At 48.3% G+C, this 20,583-nt stretch overlaps 1 protein-coding gene across 1 annotated transcript in view; it reads left to right on the forward strand.

Annotated features, from left to right (window-relative positions):
• Positions 1 to 20,583, forward strand: part of TM9SF2 (transmembrane 9 superfamily member 2) — a 144,796-nt gene that overhangs the window by 77,015 nt on the left and 47,198 nt on the right. The window contains exon 5 of the mRNA XM_063953226.1: positions 14,023 to 14,152. Within this exon, the coding sequence (XP_063809296.1) occupies positions 14,023 to 14,152 (130 nt within the window). The remainder of the gene's footprint in view (positions 1 to 14,022; positions 14,153 to 20,583) is intronic.

Raw genomic sequence — 20,583 nt, forward strand, 5'->3', positions numbered from 1 at the left:
GATAGGAGCACAAAGTGTGGAGCTCCTCCACATATTCTACTTTTAGATTGTTTTATTTTTATTTTTTATACTTTTTTTTCTATTACAATCCTTTCCCAGCTTATACAAAAGCTATGGGTCCAGGATTACAGAAGCTGCTGCGTGCAGCTCTTGGCGTGTCGGGCCTCACAAAGGAGCCCCCTCACAGCCACAAGCAGCTCAGCTACCTTCAGCTGAGGCTGCAGAAGGGACTGGACGGCACTTGATCGAGAAGCCCCGTCAGAGCCCATGAGCACACAACTTTAGCAGTGCTGCAGAAAGCCGACAAAAAGGTATTTCTGAACGGGGCGGTCAGTCACGCTGCCGCCCCGCCGTTTGGGGGACTATTACACAGGGCCGCTCCAAGCACGTTGCCCCCCCCCCCCCCCGCGCGCACTCCGCTTGCCGCCATCGCTGATGTCCGCTCCCCGCCTAGCAGTCCGGGGCTGGGTAGTGGTTACCCCACCGCTCTGCGCCCTGCGCCGCTGCTCCCCCCCCCCCCCCCCCCTCCCGCTTCAGAGCTCCGGGCCGCGAACGGCGGCTGGCGCGGCTCTGTCTGCCGGGGGAGGAGAGAGGAGAGACTGACCGCAGACAGTGCTTGCTGCCGCGGTCCGTATGTGAGGGGGAGGTCGCGCGGCCGGCCGCCGCTCCGAGGGATGCGCTGCAGGGCCGCTCCAAGCGCCGTTGTCAGCGCTCCCTGATGCTCTGCACAGACCGCGGACAGCGTTCACTGCTGCCGCGGTCTGTCCCTGTCACGGCGCCAGCTTAGTCACTCAGAAGGGGGGGGAGTTGCCGGCGGCTCTGCTCACTCAGACCGCGGACAGCGCTCAGTGCTGCCGCGGTCTGTCCCTAAAAACAGTCCTCGTAGTTACTGGGCTCATGCTGGACAGACAGGAGTTTCACTGCCCCTATTCCATGCAGCGCAACTGCAGGGGGGGGGGGGGGGGGGGGAGAGTTTGTGCCCACAGCAGCAGCAATAGACTGCTTTTGCTAAAGAAGGCTGTATTGTGTTATATATGCATAAGGGTACGTTTTAGAACATTGAAATGCAATATGTAGTATGCTCTATGTAACGGACTATACGCACATGGCTGGAGGCCATTTTTAACAATGCTTCCTGTTTCTTTTCTAGAACTTTCCTGTCCTACAACACTCTCCACCAGATGGTGCAGGGTTGTTAGTAGGAATTTTCACTCGTGCACTGCTCTTCAGCCATATACAGAATTTTACTGAGTCGTGGAATTTGTCTGGTTACATAATAGGTAAGGCGCCAGCAAAACCTCACCGCGCAAGATAGTGGGGTATTCAGCCGGGCAGTGTTAATTTCACCAGGGCAGTGCGTCAGTCTCTGAAGTTTACCGAGACTGAAGAAACTCTAATGCCTGATGGGGTAGTATTTACTAGACGAAACAGAGCTCCGGTGTGTTTTTCCGGTTTCGGAATCTCTTAATAAGATGTTAGTAGAAACACGGAAGAAACCAGATAACCGGTTTTCTATACCTCGCAGATTTAAGTCTAGTTGCCCATTTCCACAGTTTGTAACATCTACACGCCAATGGTGGATTCGTCTGTGTCTAAACTTACTAAAAATATTAACATTCCAGTAACAACTGCTACTACGCTTCAAGACCCGTCAGAGCGTAAACTAGAAGCTATGCTAAAGTCCATGTATACAGCAGCAGGAGTGTTGCTTAGACCTGGTTTGATTGCCATTTGGGTAACTAAGGCGCTAATGGTATGGATACCGAAACACAAGTCTGGTCTACATGACGATCACCTTATACTTCTCACAGATCACATCTGTGACGCTGCTGAGTATCTAGGTACAGCTTCTACTGACGTCTGTCAGCTCACTTCTTGCATTTCCTCGTCGCTAGTTACGGCACGACGAGCACTCTGACTGCGGTCTTGGCAAGCGGAGGCAGAGGTTAAGAGAGGTGTAGAGGCGTTACCTTACGGTGGTGAGAAGTTGTTTGGTCCTGCATTGGACAAATAGTTTTCTGAGGACATGGGAGGGAAGTCTGTTTTCCTACCATTGCCTCCAACGGTACCTAGACGGAACTACTCTGGCCCGGCCTTCAAATCCTTTAGACCTCAGCCCTTTCGAGGCCGTGGTAGAAGAACAGCCACGCCTGGTAGACGAGGTCGAGGACGTGGTTTTCAACAAACCAACACCTGTAATCAGGACGCTAAGGTCACCCACAAGCCAGTGGCATGACGGGCTCCCAGCCCTTCTCGGATCTCCAGTTGTGGGAGCACGCCTTCAGATGTTCCATTTGGCGTGGTTCCAGACTTCCACAGATGGGTGGATACGCAATTTAGTGTTAAAAGGTTACAATATAGAGTTCGACTGTCTACCGCAGGCCTGGCCAACCTGTGGCTCTCCAGATGTTGTGAAACTACACATCCCAGCATGCCCTGCCATGGTTTTAGCATTCCTTAATAGCAAAACTGTGGCAAAGCATGATGGGACTTGTAGTTTTACAACAGCTGGAGAGCCACAGGTTGGCCAGGCCTGGTCTACCGCCTCTGCGCAAGACAGGCAGTCCTGTCTTGCCTGTGTCGGAAGACAAGAGGGCGGTTCTGCAAATTGCCATTCAGTCTCTGCTGGATTCAGCTGTTTTGATTCAGGTCCCTGTACACCGACAAGGTCAGGGTTATTATTTTTCCAGTCTGTTTGTGGTACCACAGCCGGATGGCTCGGTCAGGCCAATATTGAACTTAAAGGGCCTCAATCAGTACGTCACTTACTACAGATTCAAGATGGAATCTCTGCGGTCAGTAATTGCAGGTTTAGAGCCACAGGAATTCATGATTGCGCTGGATCTCAAGGATGCGTACTTACACATTCCGATTTGGCCACCTCATTAGAAGTTCTTGCGGTTTGCGATAGGGCAGAACCCTTATCAGTTTCACGTTCTACCGTTTGGCCTCTCGTCAGCGCCTCGGGTATTCACCAAAGTGATGTCTCTGATGATAGCTCATCTCAGATCCCTGGGAGTGATAATAGTTCCGTACTTGGACGTTCTGCTCATCAAAGCTCCGTCTCAATGGATGCTCCTCCAACATGCGTTGCTAACGTACAATGTACTAGGTCGACACGGTTGGATTGTTAACTTCAAGAAATCACATCTGCTTCTGTCTCAACGATTTCAATTCCTAGGGATGATTCTCGATATGGTAGATCAAAGAATTGACCTACCAGAACAGAATGTCATCTGGTACAATTAGTGCTCAAGCCTTGCACTGTCTCGGTACAGTTGTGCATTCGCCTGTTCGGCAAAATGGTGGCGGCTTTCGAAGTGCATCAGTTCGGAAGATTTCACTCGCGTCCTTTTCAACTAGAAGTGCTCGCACAGTGGTCGGGCTCGCATCTGCAGATTCACCAGAGGGTGAGGTTGTCTCTCTACTCTGGTGGCTCAAAGTACACTAACAGCAGGGAGACGGTTCGGCGTCTGGAATTGGTTAATTCTAAAGACGGACGCAAGTCTCAGAGGAGCTGTAGTTTAAAATTGTCAGCTCCAGGGTCTCTGGGCGGATCACGAAAGATTGCTGTCTATAAATGTCCTAGAACTCCGGGCAATTTACAATGCGCTACGACAAGCAGTGCACATGCTTCGGTCTCAGGTTGTCCAAGTGTAGGCAGACAACGCGAATGCGGTCGCGTGCATCAACAAACAAGGAGGAACGAGAAGCCGCATGGCCATGCGGGAAGTAGCTTGAATCCTCAATTGGCCCGAGCATCACCAAGTGATATTGTCGGCAGTGTTCATTCCGGGAGTGGACAACTGGGAGGCGGATTATCTCAGCCGTCGGGATTTTCATCCAGGAGAATGGGCATTAAATCCAGAAGTGTTAAACGTGTTGGTCCAGAGGTGGGGTTACCCTCAAGTGGACCTGATGGCATCTTGCCACAATCACCAAACGCCCCAGTATGTGTCCAGAACGCGAGATCCAAAGGCAGTGGCGGTGGATGCTTTCACAATCGCGTGGCCGTACAGCCTCGTGTATCTGTTTCCACAGTTTCCGCTGCTGCCTCTGTTGCTAAAACGGATCAAAAGAGAGTCCGCCACAGTCATACTAGTGGCGCCTCATTGGCCTCGGAGAGCTTGGTTCTCGGATCTACGCGGACTTCTCGCAGATGATCCTTGCCGGCTCCCAATACGTCCGGACCTGTTACAACAGGGTCCGTTTCTTTACCCCGCTTTAGCGCGGCTGCGTTTGACTGGGTGGCTGTTGAGACCACCCTCTTAAGAAGAGGGGCATTCCAGGTTCGGTTATACCAACCATGTTACAAGCTAGGAAGCCAGTTACGGCAGCTCATTATTACAGAATTTGGCGTGCCTATATAGGTTGGTGTGAAGCTCGGAAGTTTCAGACATCATCTTTCAAGTTAATCCCGTCTTTTGCTGTTTCTACAGACTGGGTTAGATGGAGGACTGCGTTTATCTACACTAAAGGTGCGGTCTCTGCTTTGTCAATTTACTTTCAAAGAAGATTGGCTCTATTGCCGTCTGTACACACCTTTCTGCAAGGTGTCCTCAGAGTACAGCCTCCATTCATTCCACCTACAGCGCCATGGGACTTGAATCTGGTTTTAGATTTCTTACAGTCTTCATATTTTGAACCCTTACAACAAGTGGATATTAAGTTTCTCACTTGGAAAACATTTTTTCTACTAGCCTTAGCTTCAGCAAGGCGTGTTTCAGATTTGGGTGCCTTGTCATGCAAGCCACCATATTTGGTGTTTCATGATGACAGAGCGGAACTTCGGACGAATCCAGCTTTCTTACCAAAGGTAGTGTCATCTTTTCACATCAATCAACCAATAGTAGTTCCTGTGTTAACAGAAGATTCTGGAACTTTGGATGTGGTACGCGCATTACGCGTTTATGTATCCCGAACGTCTACAGTTCGTAAGACGGACACATTGTTTGTTCTCTATGATGCTGCCAAGATGGGTTGGCCAGCTTCTAAGCAGACCTTATCCAGATGGATTAAACTGACCATACGTCAGGCTTACCTTCATGCTAGGTTACAGCCGCCTACATCAGTAACAGCTCATTCCACACATTCTGTGGGAACTTCATGGGCAGCTGGTCGTGGAGCTTCTACGACGCAGCTTTGCCGTGCGGCTACATGGTCTTCAGTGCACACGTTTGTGCGCTTTTAACAGTTTCATACGTTTGCGGCATCAGCATCTAGCTTTGGCCGCCTAGTGTTACAGGTGCCAAACAGCTCTCCCGCCCACGGGGAAAGCTTTGGTACGTCCCAAGAGTACTCCAGTGACCCCTAGTGGATGAAAAAGAAAATAGGATTTTGGTACTTACCAGGTAAATCCTTTTCTTTGAATCCATAGGGGGCACTGGACGCCCACCCAGAGCAGTTTTACCTGGTTGTGGTAAGTTCAGTGGAGCTTATGGTAACACATTCTCACCGATTTATCGGTTATGGTGTCAACTGGTTAGTTGTCAGTTACGTTATGTGTCAACTTTATTGTTGTCCGTTATGTTATAATGTTATAGGTAATTCTCCATTGTTCATCCTCTCTATCCTGTTCGCCTCAGGAAAAAACACTGAGGTATTCTGGGAGTATAGAGGGGAGGAGAGTTACTGAAATTTGAATATTCAGTGCCCTGTCCTTGCTAACACCGTCCATATCCCAAGAGTACTCCAGTGCCCCCTATGGATTCAAAGAAAAGGATTTACCTGGTAAGTACCAAAATCCTATTTTCTCTTACGTCCTAGGCGATACTGGGGTCCACATTAGTACCATGGGGTATAGACGGGTCCACTAGGAGCCATGGGCACTTTAAGAAATTGATAGTGTGGGCTGGCTCCTCCCTCTATACCCCTCCTATCAGACTCAGTTTAGAAAATGTGCCCGGATGAGCCGGTCACGATTGGGAAGCTCCTGAAGAGTTTTCTGCATTTTTCTTTTTTTATTATTTTCAGGCAGTTATTTTCAGGCAGGTTTGGCACCAGACTGCCTGCTTCGTGGGACTTAGGCGTGGAGCGGCCCAGCCTCCCTAGGGTTAATGGTCCCGTTCCCTGCTGACAGGACACTATGCTCCTGAGGGTCCTATTCGCAAGCCCTACCATGGCAAGCGTACAGACCTGCAGCATGCCGCCACCCCTAACAGACCCAGAAGTCAGAAGAGTGGTGAGTAGGTAGCCGGCATACCGGTTAGCTGGTCGGCGGCTGTAATGGCGGCACAAGGGTAGGAGCGCAGCCTGCAGAGACGCTGTAGTGACCGCTGTGAGGGGCGAGCTGAAGCCACTACTGATACCCACACTGGCAGTGCACTACAGGGGTTTTAACCCACTGTAGCACAGTATAATTACCTCAGACAGTATAAAAAACCTGGCAACACCGCGCTCCATTAAGGGGGCGGGGCTTCATTCTGAGCGGATCCAGCAGCTCACCAGCACCATTTTACATCTGCAGCTATGCACAGGCAGATTGACAGGGAAGTGCAAGGACTCCAGAAAACCTTAGCGGTACCAGGGGGTCATAGCGGTGGAGCCAATATTTGGTGTACTAAGCCCTATTAAGGGTACTTAGTTTACGACCCAGCTAAACTTGTTATTTAGCTATAGGGGCGCTGTATAGCTGGCTTCATTATACTCTGTTGCCCTAGGAGGGCTCTGTGTGGGTTAACTGTGGGTTAACTGTGCTTTTAACCTATTTCCTGTGTGTGTGTGTTCTTACACATGTATTATGTCAAAGAAGTGTGTATCATGCACAGCAGAGTATTTTTCTCAATCTGGGGGATCACTGCCGTGTACTCAGGATAGTACACATTCTCAGGCTAGTGGATCTGAACCAGTATGGTTAGATTCATTAAAAGGGATGATTTTCAATATTTCGGATAAATTATCCGAAAATGAGAAGGAAACGCAATACTTAAGGCAATCTGTTGATGACCTGATGAATAGAGATTCAGTGGTCATTCCAGCGTCTCAGACCCCTGCCAGTTGACAACAGAAGCGTACTCTGGCCCAAATCATGCAGGCTGATACTGATGATGTTGATGACGTATCAAACCCAGAGGAGGGTGAGGTGGACTCGGGAGGGGGGATGCAGCTTTGTCACAGGGAATACAGGCCCTGATAGAAGTTATTAGAGAGGTCCTGCAAATCCCTGATAAGGTATCAGAGGATGAGGAGGAATCTTATTTTAATGTGAAAAAGAAATCCTCAGCTACTTTCCCTGCATCTAAGGAATTAACTTCCCTATTTGAAGCAACTTGGGTAAATCCTGACAAGAAGTTTCAGGTCCCAAAACGGTTACTCACATCCTTCCCATTTCCTCAGGATGATAGGAAAAAATGTGAAAACACACCGATAGTTGACGCATCGGTTTCCAGGCTGTCTCGTAAGATAGTTTTACCTGTCCCTGGGGCAGTTTCCTTGAAGGATGCTGCAGACCGTAAGATTGAGACCACTCTCAAATCTCTGTACACAGCTGAGGGGGTGGCCCAGAGACCCCCACTATAGCTTGTGCATGGATCTCTAGGGCCGTTGCTAAATGGTCAGGTAATCTAATTGACGGGTTAGATTCCTTATCCAGGGGGGAGATAATTTTACTCCTACAGTATATATAGGATTCTGCTAACTTTATGGTGGAGTCCATAAAGGAAATTGGTTTACTCAATGCATGCACCCACTGCCATGGCAGTGTCAGCACGCAGGAGCTTGTGGCTACGCCAGTGGACTGCGGACGCAGATTCCAGGAAAGGCATGGAAAGCCTACCTTTCACAGGTGAAGCCCTTTTTGGAGATGAACTGGATACATACCTTCCTTCCGCAGCTTCCTCGGCTAGAAATTCCTACACTACTCCAACTCTGCAGTCCTTTCGGACAGCGAAGTTTAAAAACAAAACCAAAGGTGGTTCTACGACCTTCAAAGGCAATAGAAGTAAACCCAGAAAACCTGCAACTGCAGGTTCACATGAACAGAACCCTGGTTCTGCTTCCATCTAAGCCTTCAGCATGACGGTGGATCGCACTGCCTCGAAGACAGGCAGGTGGGAGCCCGTTTGAGATTCTACAGTCCACATATGGGCAACGTCATGCCAGGATCCCTGGGTCAAAGATCTTATAGGTCAGGGCTACAGACTGGCGTTTCAGGAACTCCCACCTCACAGATTCTTCAAATCAGGCTTACCAGCTTCTCAAGAAGCAAGTATTACTTTATAGGAAGCAATTCAGAAACGGGTTTCGGATTCAGGTCATTTTTCCAGTTCCACTTCAGCTGCAAAACCAGGGTTATTATTCCAACCTGTTTGTAGTTCCGTAACTGGATGGTTCGGTAAGGCCCATTTTAAATCTCAAGTCGTTGAACCCGTACTTACGGGTGTTCAAGTTCAAGATAGAGTCTCTGAGAGAGGTGATCTCATCTCTGGAGGAGGGGGAATTCTTTGTGTCTCTGGATATCAAGGAGGTGTACCTTCATATTACGATTTGGCCGCCTCATCTGGCTTATCTAAGGTTTGCATTACAGGACCGTCACTACCAGTTCCAGGCCCTGCCATTTGGCCTCTCTACGGCACCGAGGGTGTTCACTAAGGTAATGGCAGAGATTATGTTTCTCCTCCGCAAACCGGGAGTGAACTTAATACCGTACCTTGATGATCTGCTGCTAAAAGCACCATCCAGGGAGAGGTTGTTAGTCAACATTGCCCTCTCAACTACTCCAGGATCACGGGTGGATTTTGAACCTACCAAAATCTCATCTGGAATCAACACGGAGGCTTCCGTTCCTGGGGATGATATTGGATACGGAGGCGCAGAAGGTTGTCCTTCCGTTGGAAAAAGCATTGGTGATCCAGTCGATGGTGCTGGATGTTCTAAGACAAACCCGGACATCGGTGCATCTATGCATTCGCCTTCTGGGAAAGATGGTAGCCGCTTACGAGGCACTGCAGTACAGAAGGTTTCACGCAAGGCCCTTCCAGCTCGATCTGTTGGACAAATGGTCCAGATCGCATCTTCACATGCACCAGAGGATCCCTCTGTCGCTAAAAGCTAGGATTTATCTTCTGTGGTGGCTTCAGACTTCTCACCTGACCGAGGGCCGAAGGTTCGGGATTCAAAATTGGATTCTGCTAACCACAGACGCAAGCCTCAGAGGTTGGGGAGCAGTCACCCAGGGGGAACAGTTCCAAGGAAAATAGTCATGTCAGGAAGTCATTCTTACAATCAACATTCTGGAACTAAGGGCCATATACACCGCCCTTCTACAGGCATCGCATTTTCTTAAAGATCAAGCAATTCAGGTTCAGTCGGACAATGTGATGGCAGTAACGTACATAAACCGACAAGGCGGAACAAACAGCAGGGTAGCAATGTCAGAGGTAACAAGGATTCTCCTCTGGGCAGAAAGACGCGCTGTGGCGTTGTCCACATTCTTCATTCCGGGAGTAGACAAATGAGAAGCAGACTTCCTCGGCAGACACAACCTCCACCCAGGAGAGTGGGGCCTCCACCCGGAGGTGTTCGGGTGCTTGACACGTCGGTGGGCAATGCCACAAATCGACATGATAGCATCTCGTCTCAACAAGAAGCTCAAGCCTTATTGTTCCAGGTCGAGGGACCCGCAAGCAGTGGAGGTGGATGCTCTAGTGACTCCGTGGGTCTACCAGATGGTGTACGTGTTTCCACCACTCCCATTGATCCCAAAGATTCTCAAAAGAATAAAAAGGGAAAAGGTTCAAGCAATTCTCATTGCTCCGGACTGGCCAAGAAGGGCTTGGTATGCGGATCTACTGGAGTTGCTCCTAGAGGACCCGTGGCCTCTACCTCTTCGCGAGGACCTTCTCCAACAGGGGCCGTTCATCTATGAAGACTTACCACGGCTATGTTTGACGGCATGGAGGTTGAGCGTCAAATTCTACCCCGGAAAGGGATCCTGGATAGCGTTATTCCAACCCTGATCCAAGCCTGAAAGGGGGTAACGTCTAAACCAGGCATTCCCAACCGCTGTCCTCAAGGCACACCAACAGTGCAGGTTTTAGTGATATCCAGGCTTAGATTATTAAATCAAAATAACTGAGGTACTAATTAAGTCACCTGTGTTCAAGCCTGGATATCACTAAAACCAGGACTGTTAGTGTGCCTTGAGGACCGCGGTTGGGAAAAACTGGTCTAAACATTACCACCGTATTTGGAAAAAGTACGTCTCTTGCTGTGAGTACCGAAAATTTCCTGTGGTGGAATTTCAACTGGGACGTTTTCTCCTTTTTCTGCAGTGAGATGTGGGCCTACGTTTGGGCTCCATAAAAGTCCAGATTTCGGCCTTATCCATTGTCTTCCAGAAACAATTGGCTTCTCTCCCTGAGGTTCAGACATTTTTGAAGGGGTTCTACACATCCAACCACCCTTTGTGCCTCCTACGGCACCTTGGGATCTCATCGTGGTGTCGCAGTTCCTGCTATCGGAATGGTTTGAGCCTTTACAAGACGTTGACGTCAAGTTTCTTACGTGGAAGGCCGTCACACTGTTGGCCTTGGCTTCTGCGAAGCGTGTGTCGGAGCTGGGGTCGTTGTCTCACAAAAGCCCCTATTTGATTTTTCATGAAGATAGGGCTAAACTCAGAACTCGTCGGCAATTTCTTCCAAAGGTGGTGTCTAGCAACCAACATATTGTGGTTCCGGTGGTTACCGACACCTCTGCTTCTTCAAAGTCCTTGGATGTTGCGAGGGCTTTGAAGATCTATGTGAAGCGGACAGCTCGTCGCAGAAAATCTGACTCGCTGTTTGTTTTCTATGATCCCAATAAAATTGTATCCGTTCAGATGGTCGACACTCATTAGGTCGACCGCTATTGGTCGGCATTGACATGGTCGATGTGGACAAATGGTCGACACATGAAAAGATCGACATGAGTTTTTCACATTATTTTTCTTTTTTGGAACTTTTTCATATTTTACGATCCATGTGGATTACGATTGGTAACCTGTGCCGAGGTTTAGCAAGCGAACGTGGTGCACTAATTGGGGTTCCCCGTCACTTTCTTCAGAAAACAATTTTGAATAAAAAAAACGCATGTTGACCTTTTCATGTGTTGGCCATTAGTCCATGTCGACCATGTCAATGTCGGCCAATAGTGGTCGACCTAATGAGTGTCGACCTTAACTTTGTCGCAGACAATTGCACGCTGGATCAGGCTTACTATCCAGCATGCTTATTCCACGACAGGTTTGCCATGTCCAAAATCTGTACAGGCCCACTCTACTAGATCGGTGGGTTCTTCCTGGGCGGCTGCCCGTGGTGTCTTGGCTGTACAGCTCTGCCGAGCAGCTACTGGTCAGGTTCGAACACGTTTGCTAAGTTCTACAAGTTCGATGCTTTGGCCTCTGAGGACCTTCAGTTTGGTCAATCAGTTCTGCAGGAACCGCAGCACTCTTCCACCCGGTTTGGGAGCTTTGGTGCATTCCCATGGTACTAATGTGGACCCCAGTATCCTCTAGGACGTAAGATAAAACAGGATATTAATTACTTACTGGTAAATCCTTTTCTCGTAGTCCGTAGGGAATACTGGGTGCCCGCCCAGTGCTTAGTTTCTTCCTCTACTGTTACTTGGTTAAGTATTGTTGGTCCAGCGGTTGCTGTTCCTGGTTTAAAGTTTGGTTAGCATGGCTTTCTTCTAGTTTGTGTGTGCTGTTTCGGAATCTCGCACTATCCTTTTATATCCTTCTCTCAAAGTATGTCCGTCTCCTCGGGCACAGTTTTCTAGACTGAGTATGGTAGGAGGGGCATAGAGGGAGGAGCCAGCCCACACAATCAATTTCTTCAAGTGCCCATGGCTCCTATACCCATGGTACTAATGTGGGCCCCAGTATCCTCTACGGACTACGAGAAAAGGATTTACCAGTAGGTAATTAAAATCCCTTTTTTTTTTTTTCCAGCATTTCAATTTCCAAAACTGGATGCAAAGTCTGAATGGTTATTTTTTGTTTGTTTTTTGTGGGCAAAACCTCACACCTAATTGGATATGCCCCCATAGTAGGAGTTCCTGGGGACTTAACAGAGGGGTGGTTAAGCAGACGCAGGCATGTTGCTATCTTCCTCCTCCTCTTCTGCCATGTGTGTGTGAGACCTCCTTTCGATGTGTGTGTGTGTGTGTGTGTGTGTGTGTGTGTGTAACCCCTGGTCTATGAGAAATGCCATCAGTTTGTGTGTGTCACCTAGTCAGTTGGCAGTGTGGAACGTGTCTGCTGGAACACATCAGTGAGTTCCAGATGTTCCGTGGCTGCATCCTTTTTTTTTTTTTCTCTCCCCTAAGGGAAAGTTTTAATACCAATGGCATCGGGAGCGCGCATACCTGCTGTAATTCAAAATTGGTCGCAAGGTCTGAAATTTTTTGTGGACAAAATCCTGTGTACAAGTGAATATGCCCCTAGCAGGCATATGTTGTGGTATATAGAAGTTTAGATGTATGTGGGGTTATATAATACATTAGGGGCACGTGTATGAAAACTATTAATGCATGTGCTGTGCATTGCTTGCTGACTTAACTATAGAACTTTAGTGACGCATCAAGACACTACCCTGAGTGATCAGCACCTAGCCCTAAAAAAATCCTAGAGTGAACACTTTATTATAGCAGTCTTATGCTATCATAGTACTGACAACCATATTCAACCCTTTACTCTCAGTAAGAATCACCTGTCCAAAGCAGTTGTGTCCACAATGTGTATATCCTCTTCAAGCCCACCACAGCATTTTTATTCCCATTGTTGGTTTGTGTTCTGCCCTGTGCAAGTGTCTTATGTCTTATTCCTATACAAGCCTCATGACACATTTGTAACTTAATTTCTTTCTTCCATTTTGGTTCATGGTCTCTCAACAATTAAGCGTGCCTATTTTTTAATTTACTGTAATAATGCGCACTCCTGATTCTCGCGCAATCCGATTGAAAACAAAAAAACTGGGCGCAGTCCTTTTTCTGGCAGAAACCCATGAGTGTTTTTTTTTTTTTTAAATAAAAATGGGGAAATTGTAATTTGAGGCCTCATTAAAAATGTTTTGAAAAGCTACCAAGTAATCCCACCTGCAGAGTTTAAAACACTTGTCCCATCCATACAACACCCCCATAGAAACATCCCACATATTTTAACATATTACTCCCTTTGCAGGTTTTGACCACAATAATGACATGTAATTATTGGCCCAGTAAGCAAATTGAAAACTTCCAATCACCTAATTAGTCATTAGGAGGCATGTCCAGGGGTTCTAAACCAAGTCCGGGCATTTATACCTTAAAACAGAGGTTCTCAAACTCGGTCCTCGGGGGCACACACAGTGCATGTTTTGCAGGTAACCCAGCAGGTGCACAGGTGTATTAATTACTCGCGGACACATTTTAAAAGGTCCACAGGTGGAGCTAATTATTTCACTTGCGATTCTGTGAGGAGACCTGCAAAACATGCACTGTGTGGGCCCCCGAGGACCGAGTAGTTTGAGAACCTCTGCCTTAAAACAACGATTCATTGAATATGCCCCATTAACTTTCATCAAAGAATGTAATGATGCCCAAGTTAAGAGGCCATGCGGGATGGCGGCCAAACTTGGAGGTTTTTTAAGGGGCAGTCACTTACAAGGCAACCTGCACGGCTGCCCAACTCGGGCATCATTACCTTTGGCCCTATATCTATTTTTTCCACTGTAATTAATTTGCTTATGTTGTTAAGTTGCAGTAATTTCACATCTCACACAGCAACAGCTGTTTCGACTAATGAAACCACTCCTACTGTACCAGCAGATAGTGATTCGACCTTCACTGTACATTGTAACTTGCGTGCCAGCCATTGATCTTCCACTTAAACGCATATCTCCGTAAAACATAAATTTCTGTGAAATTAGCTTCGTGACTTATCACAATGGGTCTAGGAACATTAATTTTATTGTTTACATTTTCACTCCTACCCTAGAAGTTCTGCACACAGAATTCCCAGTGATTTTAAACTTTTAAAATTTTTTAATTCTCTGTTTATTTCAGGATTGTCGACAACATGCCAGTTACATGGTGTTACGAAGTAGAAGAGAAACAGAAGTTTTGCAATCCTGGATTTCCTATTGGTTGCTACATAACAGAAGATGGCCATCCTAAAGATGCATGTGTAATAAATGTGAGTGTTTCTGCAATCAAAATGTATTTTCTCTAACGTCCTAAGTGGATGCTGGGGACTCCGTCAGGACCATGGGGAATAGCGGCTCCGCAGGAGACAGGGCACAAAAATAAAGCTTTAGGATCAGGTGGTGTGTACTGGCTCCTCCCCCTATGACCCTCCTCCAAGCCTCAGTTAGGTTTTTGTGCCCGTCCGAGCAGGGTGCAATCTAGGTGGCTCTCCTAAAGAGCTGCTTAGAAAAAGTTTTTTAGGTTTTTTATTTTCAGTGAGTCCTGCTGGCAACAGGCTCACTGCATCGAGGGACTTAGGGGAGAGAATTTCAACTCACCTGCGTGCAGGATGGATTGGATTCTTAGGCTACTGGACACCATTAGCTCCAGAGGGAGTCGGAACACAGGTCTCACCCTGGGGTTCGTCCCGGAGCCGCGCCGCCGACCCCCCTTACAGATGCTGAAGATTGAAGGTCCGGAAACAGGCGGCAGAAGGCTCTTCAGTCTTCATGAAGGTAGCGCACAGCACTGCAGCTGTGCGCCATTGTTGTCACACACTTCACACCAAGCGGTCACGGAGGGTGCAGGGCGCTGCTGGGGGCGCCCTGGGCAGCAATATTTTATTACCTTAAGGCAAAAGAATACATCACATATAGCCATTAAGGCTATATGTATGTATTTAACCCATGCCAATTATCTAAATCCACGGGAGGAAAGCCCGCCGAAATAGGGGGCGGGGCTTATTCTCCTCAGCACACAGCGCCATTTTCCTGCTCAGCTCCGCTGTGAGGAAGGCTCCCAGGACTCTCCCCTGCACTGCACTACAGAAACAGGGTAAAACAGAGAGGGGGGGCATTTTTTGGCGATATACTGGATATATTTAAGCTGCTATAAGGAACAACACTTATATAAGGTTGTTCCCATATATATTGTAGCGCTTGGGTGTGTGCTGGCAAACTCTCCCTCTGTCTCCCCAAAGGGCTAGTGGGGTCCTGTCTTCGATAAGAGCATTCCCTGTGTGTCTGCTGTGTGTCGGTACGTGTGTGTCGACATGTATGAGGACGATGTTGGCGTGGAGGCAGAGCAATTGCCGATAATGGTGATGTCACCCCCCAGGGAGTCGACACCGGAATGGATGGCTTTGTTTATGGAATTACGTGATAATGTCAGCACTTTACAAAAATCAGTTGACGACATGAGACGGCCGGCAAACCAGTTAGTACCTGCCCAGGCGTCTCAGACACCGTCAGGGGCTGTAAAGCGCCCTTTACCTCAGTCGGTCGACACAGACCCAGACACAGACACTGAATCTAGTGTCGACGGCGATGAAACAAACGTATTTTCAAGTAGGGCCACACGTTATATGATCACGGCAATGAAGGAGGCTTTGCATATCTCTGATGCTGCAAGTACCACAAAAAGGGGTATTATGTGGGGGGTGAAAAAACTACCTGTAGTTTTTCCTGAATCAGAGGAATTAAATGATGTATGTGATGAAGCGTGGTTTAACCCAGATAGAAAAATGCTAATTTCAAAAAAGTTATTAGCATTATACCCTTTCCCGCCAGAGGTTAGGGCGCGCTGGGAAACACCCCCTAGGGTGGATAAGGCGCTCACACGCTTATCAAAACAAGTGGCGTTACCGTCTCCGGATACGGCCGCCCTCAAGGATCCAGCAGATAGGAGACTGGAAACTACCCTAAAAAGTATATACACACATACTGGTGTTATACTGCGACCGGCCATCGCCTCAGCCTGGATGTGCAGTGCTGGGGTCGTCTGGTTGGATTCCCTGACTGAAAATATTGATACCCTGGATAGGGACAGTATTTTATTGACTATAGAGCAATTAAAGGATGCTTTCCTTTATATGCGAGATGCGCAGAGAGATATTTGCACTCTGGCATCGAGAGTAAATGCGATGTCCATATCTGCCAGAAGGAGTTTATGGACGCGACAGTGGTCAGGTGATGCGGATTCCAAACGACATATGGAAGTATTGCCGTATAAAGGGGAGGAATTATTTGGCGTCGGTCTATCGGATCTGGTGGCCACGGCAACTGCCGGAAAATCCACCTTTTTACCTCAAACCCCCTCCCAACAGAAAAAGACACCGTCTTTTCAGCCGCAGTCCTTTCGGTCCTATAAGAACAAGCGGACAAAAGGACAGTCATATCTGCCTAGGGGCAGAGGAAGGGGTAAGAGAGGGCAGCAAGCAGCCCCTGCCCAGGAACAGAAGCCCTCCCAGGGTTCTGCAAAGCCCTCAGCATGACGCTGGGGCCTTACAAGCGGACTCAGGAACGGTGGGGGGTCGACTCAAGAATTTCAGCGCACAGTGGGCTTGCTCACAGGTGGACCCCTGGATTCTGCAGGTAGTATCTCAGGGTTACAGGTTGGAATTCGAGAAGTCTCCCCCTCGCCGGTTCCTAAAGTCTGCTTTGCCAACGTCTCCCTCAGACAGGGCGACGGTATTGGAAGCCATTCACAAGCTGTTTGCTCAGCAGGTGATAGTCAAGGTACCCCTCCTACAACAGGGAAAGGGGTATTACTCCACGCTATTTGTGGTACCGAAGCCGGACGGCTCGGTAAGACCTATTCTAAATCTGAAATCTTTGAACCTGTACATACAAAAATTCAAGTTCAAGATGGAGTCACTCAGAGCAGTGATAGCGAATCTGGAAGAAGGGGACTTTATGGTGTCCCTGGACATAAAGGATGCTTACCTGCATGTCCCAATTTGCCCTTCACATCAAGGGTACCTCAGGTTCGTGGTGCAAAACTGTCATTATCAGTTTCAGACGCTGCCGTTTGGATTATCCACGGCACCTCGGGTCTTTACCAAGGTAATGGCCGAAATGATGATTCTTCTGCGAAGAAGAGGCGTATTAATTATCCCTTACTTGGACGATCTCCTGATAAGGGCAAGGTCCAGAGAACAGCTGGAGGACGGAGTAGCACTAACCCAAGTAGTGCTGCAACAACACGGGTGGATTCTGAATTTTCCAAAATCTCAGTTGACCCCGACAACACGTCTGCTGTTCCTGGGAATGATTCTGGACACGGTTCAGAAAAAGGTGTTTCTTCCGGAGGAGAAAGCCAGGGAGTTATCCGAACTTGTCAGGAACCTCCTAAAACCAGGGACAGTGTCTGTACATCAATGCACAAGAGTCCTGGGAAAGATGGTGGCTTCTTACGAAGCGATTCCATTCGGCAGATTCCACGCACGAACTTTTCAGTGGGATCTGCTGGACAAATGGTCCGGATCGCATCTGCAGATGCATCAGCGGATAACCTTATCGCCACGGACAAGGGTGTCTCTTCTGTGGTGGTTGCAGAGTGCTCATCTGTTAGAGGGCCGCAGATTCGGCATACAGGACTGGGTCCTGGTGACCACGGATGCCAGTCTGAGAGGCTGGGGAGCGGTCACACAAGGAAGAAACTTCCAGGGAGTATGGTCAAGCCTGGAGATGTCTCTTCACATAAATATACTGGAGCTAAGAGCGATTTACAATGCTCTAAGTCTGGCAAAACCCCTGCTTCAGGGTCAGCCGGTGTTGATCCAGTCGGACAACATCACGGCAGTCGCCCACGTAAACAGACAGGGCGGCACAAGAAGCAGGACAGCAATGGCAGAAGCTGCAAGGATTCTTCGCTGGGCAGAAGATCATGTGATAGCACTGTCAGCAGTATTCATTCCGGGAGTGGACAACTGGGAAGCAGACTTCCTCAGCAGACACGATCTACACCCAGGAGAGTGGGGACTTCATCCAGAAGTCTTCCACATGATTGTGAACCGTTGGGAAAAACCAATGGTGGATATGATGGCGTCCCGCCTCAACAAAAAACTGGACAGGTATTGCGCCAGGTCAAGAGATCCTCAGGCAATAGCTGTGGACGCTCTGGTAACACCGTGGGTGTTCCAGTCAGTGTATGTGTTCCCTCCTCTGCCTCTCATACCAAAAGTACTGAGAATTATACGGCAGAAGGGAGTAAGAACGATACTAGTGGCTACGGATTGGCCAAGAAGAACTTGGTACCCGGAACTTCAAGAGATGCTCACGGAGGATCCGTGGCCTCTACCTCTAAGACGGGACCTGCTTCAGCAGGGACCGTGTCTATTCCAAGACTTACCGCGGCTGCGTTTGACGGCATGGCGGTTGAACGCCGAATTCTAAAGGAAAAAGGCATTCCGGAAGAGGTCATTCCTACACTGGTAAAAGCCAGGAAGGAGGTGACTGCACAACATTATCACTGCATTTGGAGAAAATATGTTGCGTGGTGTGAGGCCAGGAAGGCCCCCACGGAGGAATTTCAACTGGGTCGATTCCTACATTTCCTGCAAACAGGATTGTCTATGGGCCTCAAATTGGGGTCCATTAAGGTTCAAATTTCGGCCCTGTCGATTTTCTTCCAGAAAGAATTGGCTTCAGTTCCTGAAGTCCAGACCTTTGTAAAAGGAGTACTACATATACAGCCCCCGGTTGTGCCCCCAGTGGCACCGTGGGATCTTAATGTAGTCTTGGATTTTCTAAAATCCCATTGGTTTGAGCCGCTCAAATCGGTGGAGCTGAAGTATCTCACATGGAAAGTAACCATGCTACTGGCCCTGGCTTCAGCCAGGAGAGTATCAGAATTGGCGGCTTTATCATATAAGAGCCCATATCTGATTTTCCATACGGACAGGGCAGAACTGCGGACGCGTCCTCATTTTCTGCCTAAGGTGGTGTCAGCGTTTCACCTGAACCAGCCTATTGTGGTGCCTGCGGCTACTAACGAGTTGGAGGATTCCAAGTTGTTGGACGTGGTCCGGGCATTGAAAATATATATTTCAAGAACGGCGGGAGTCAGAAAGTCTGACTCACTGCTTATATTGTATGCACCCAACAAGATGGGTGCTCCTGCTTCTAAGCAGACGATTGCTCGTTGGATTTGTAGCACAATTCAACTTGCACATTCTGTGGCAGGCTTGCCACAACCTAAATCTGTCAAGGCCCATTCCACAAGGAAAGTGGGCTCATCCTGGGCGGCTGCCCGGGGAGTCTCGGCATTACAACTCTGCCGAGCTGCTACTTGGTCAGGGGCAAATACGTTTGCAAAATTCTACAAATTTGATACCCTGGCTGAGGAGGACCTTGAGTTCTCTCATTCGGTGCTGCAGAGTCATCCGCACTCTCCCGCCCGTTTGGGAGCTTTGGTATAATCCCCATGGTCCTGACGGAGTCCCCAGCATCCACTTAGGACGTTAGAAAAAATAAGAATTTACTTACCGATAATTCTATTTCTCGTAGTCCGTAGTGGATGCTGGGCGCCCATCCCAAGTGCGGATTGTCTGCAATACTTGTACATAGTTATTGTTACAAAAAAATCGGGTTGTTATTTGTTGTGAGCCGTCTGTTCAGAGGCTCCTACGTTTATCATACTGTTAACTGGGTTCAGATCACAAGTTATACGGTGTGATTGGTGTGGCTGGTATGAGTCTTACCCGGGGTTCAATATCCTTCCTTATTGTGTACGCTCGTCCGGGCACAGTATCCTAACTGAGGCTTGGAGGAGGGTCATAGGGGGAGGAGCCAGTACACACCACCTGATCCTAAAGCTTTATTTTTGTGCCCTGTCTCCTGCGGAGCCGCTATTCCCCATGGTCCTGACGGAGTCCCCAGCATCCACTACGGACTACGAGAAATAGAATTATCGGTAAGTAAATTCTTATTTTTTTACTAGGATTTAGCCACCAGTTCAATCTCAGTGCTGTTTAAAAAAACAAGTATTCTTGCGATTGCCTCTGGGTTCCTTGCAATTCAGACTGCACTATGAGCCTCCAAGCTGTATGGCATATCATTGCTATATTAGGGTTGTAATGCTTATAGAGCGTATCAGAACATTGGAATTTTGTTTTCCTTTACTCATTTTACATTTTTGTTTGGCTGAACAAGTACTTGATTTTTTTTCGTTCTGCCATGGGGTACACTGGAATTACTTGTGGGTATAGACTGGTTTTGTGAGCCTGGCACTTTAAAACCTTGATAATTTGAATCTTGGCCTCTCCCCTTTAGGAGTGTTTGGACTGCTTGTAGCCTATTTTTGTTTCTATAACTTTTCCTTTTTTCACATCCCCCTGGGCAGACTGACCACTGATGTGGTCTGCCTGCAGCAAGGGATCCTCCAGAGGCCCCTGGCACAGGTGTGTCTGGGTCCCTGGGCACAGAGCCTTCTGGCACTGTAGCTCCGTCGCGCACTGGAGGGTCTGGTCTGATGTAAGCAGCACCCATCCTCTAACTAGCAGGGGACAGGTCTCCAGCAAACAAGTAGCGGTTGTGCGTCCTCAGCCCGTTTAAAAGTGGGGCTGTGCAGTGGCTAGCTAGGGATACCAGCCGCAGCTCACTGTTTTGGGGGTTTTTTTTGTTTGTTTTTTACTTAAGCGGCCATTTTCAAATTAAGAGC

Source organism: Pseudophryne corroboree, chromosome 2, assembly GCF_028390025.1.
Source record: "Pseudophryne corroboree isolate aPseCor3 chromosome 2, aPseCor3.hap2, whole genome shotgun sequence".
Taxonomy (NCBI): Eukaryota; Metazoa; Chordata; class Amphibia; order Anura; family Myobatrachidae; genus Pseudophryne; species Pseudophryne corroboree.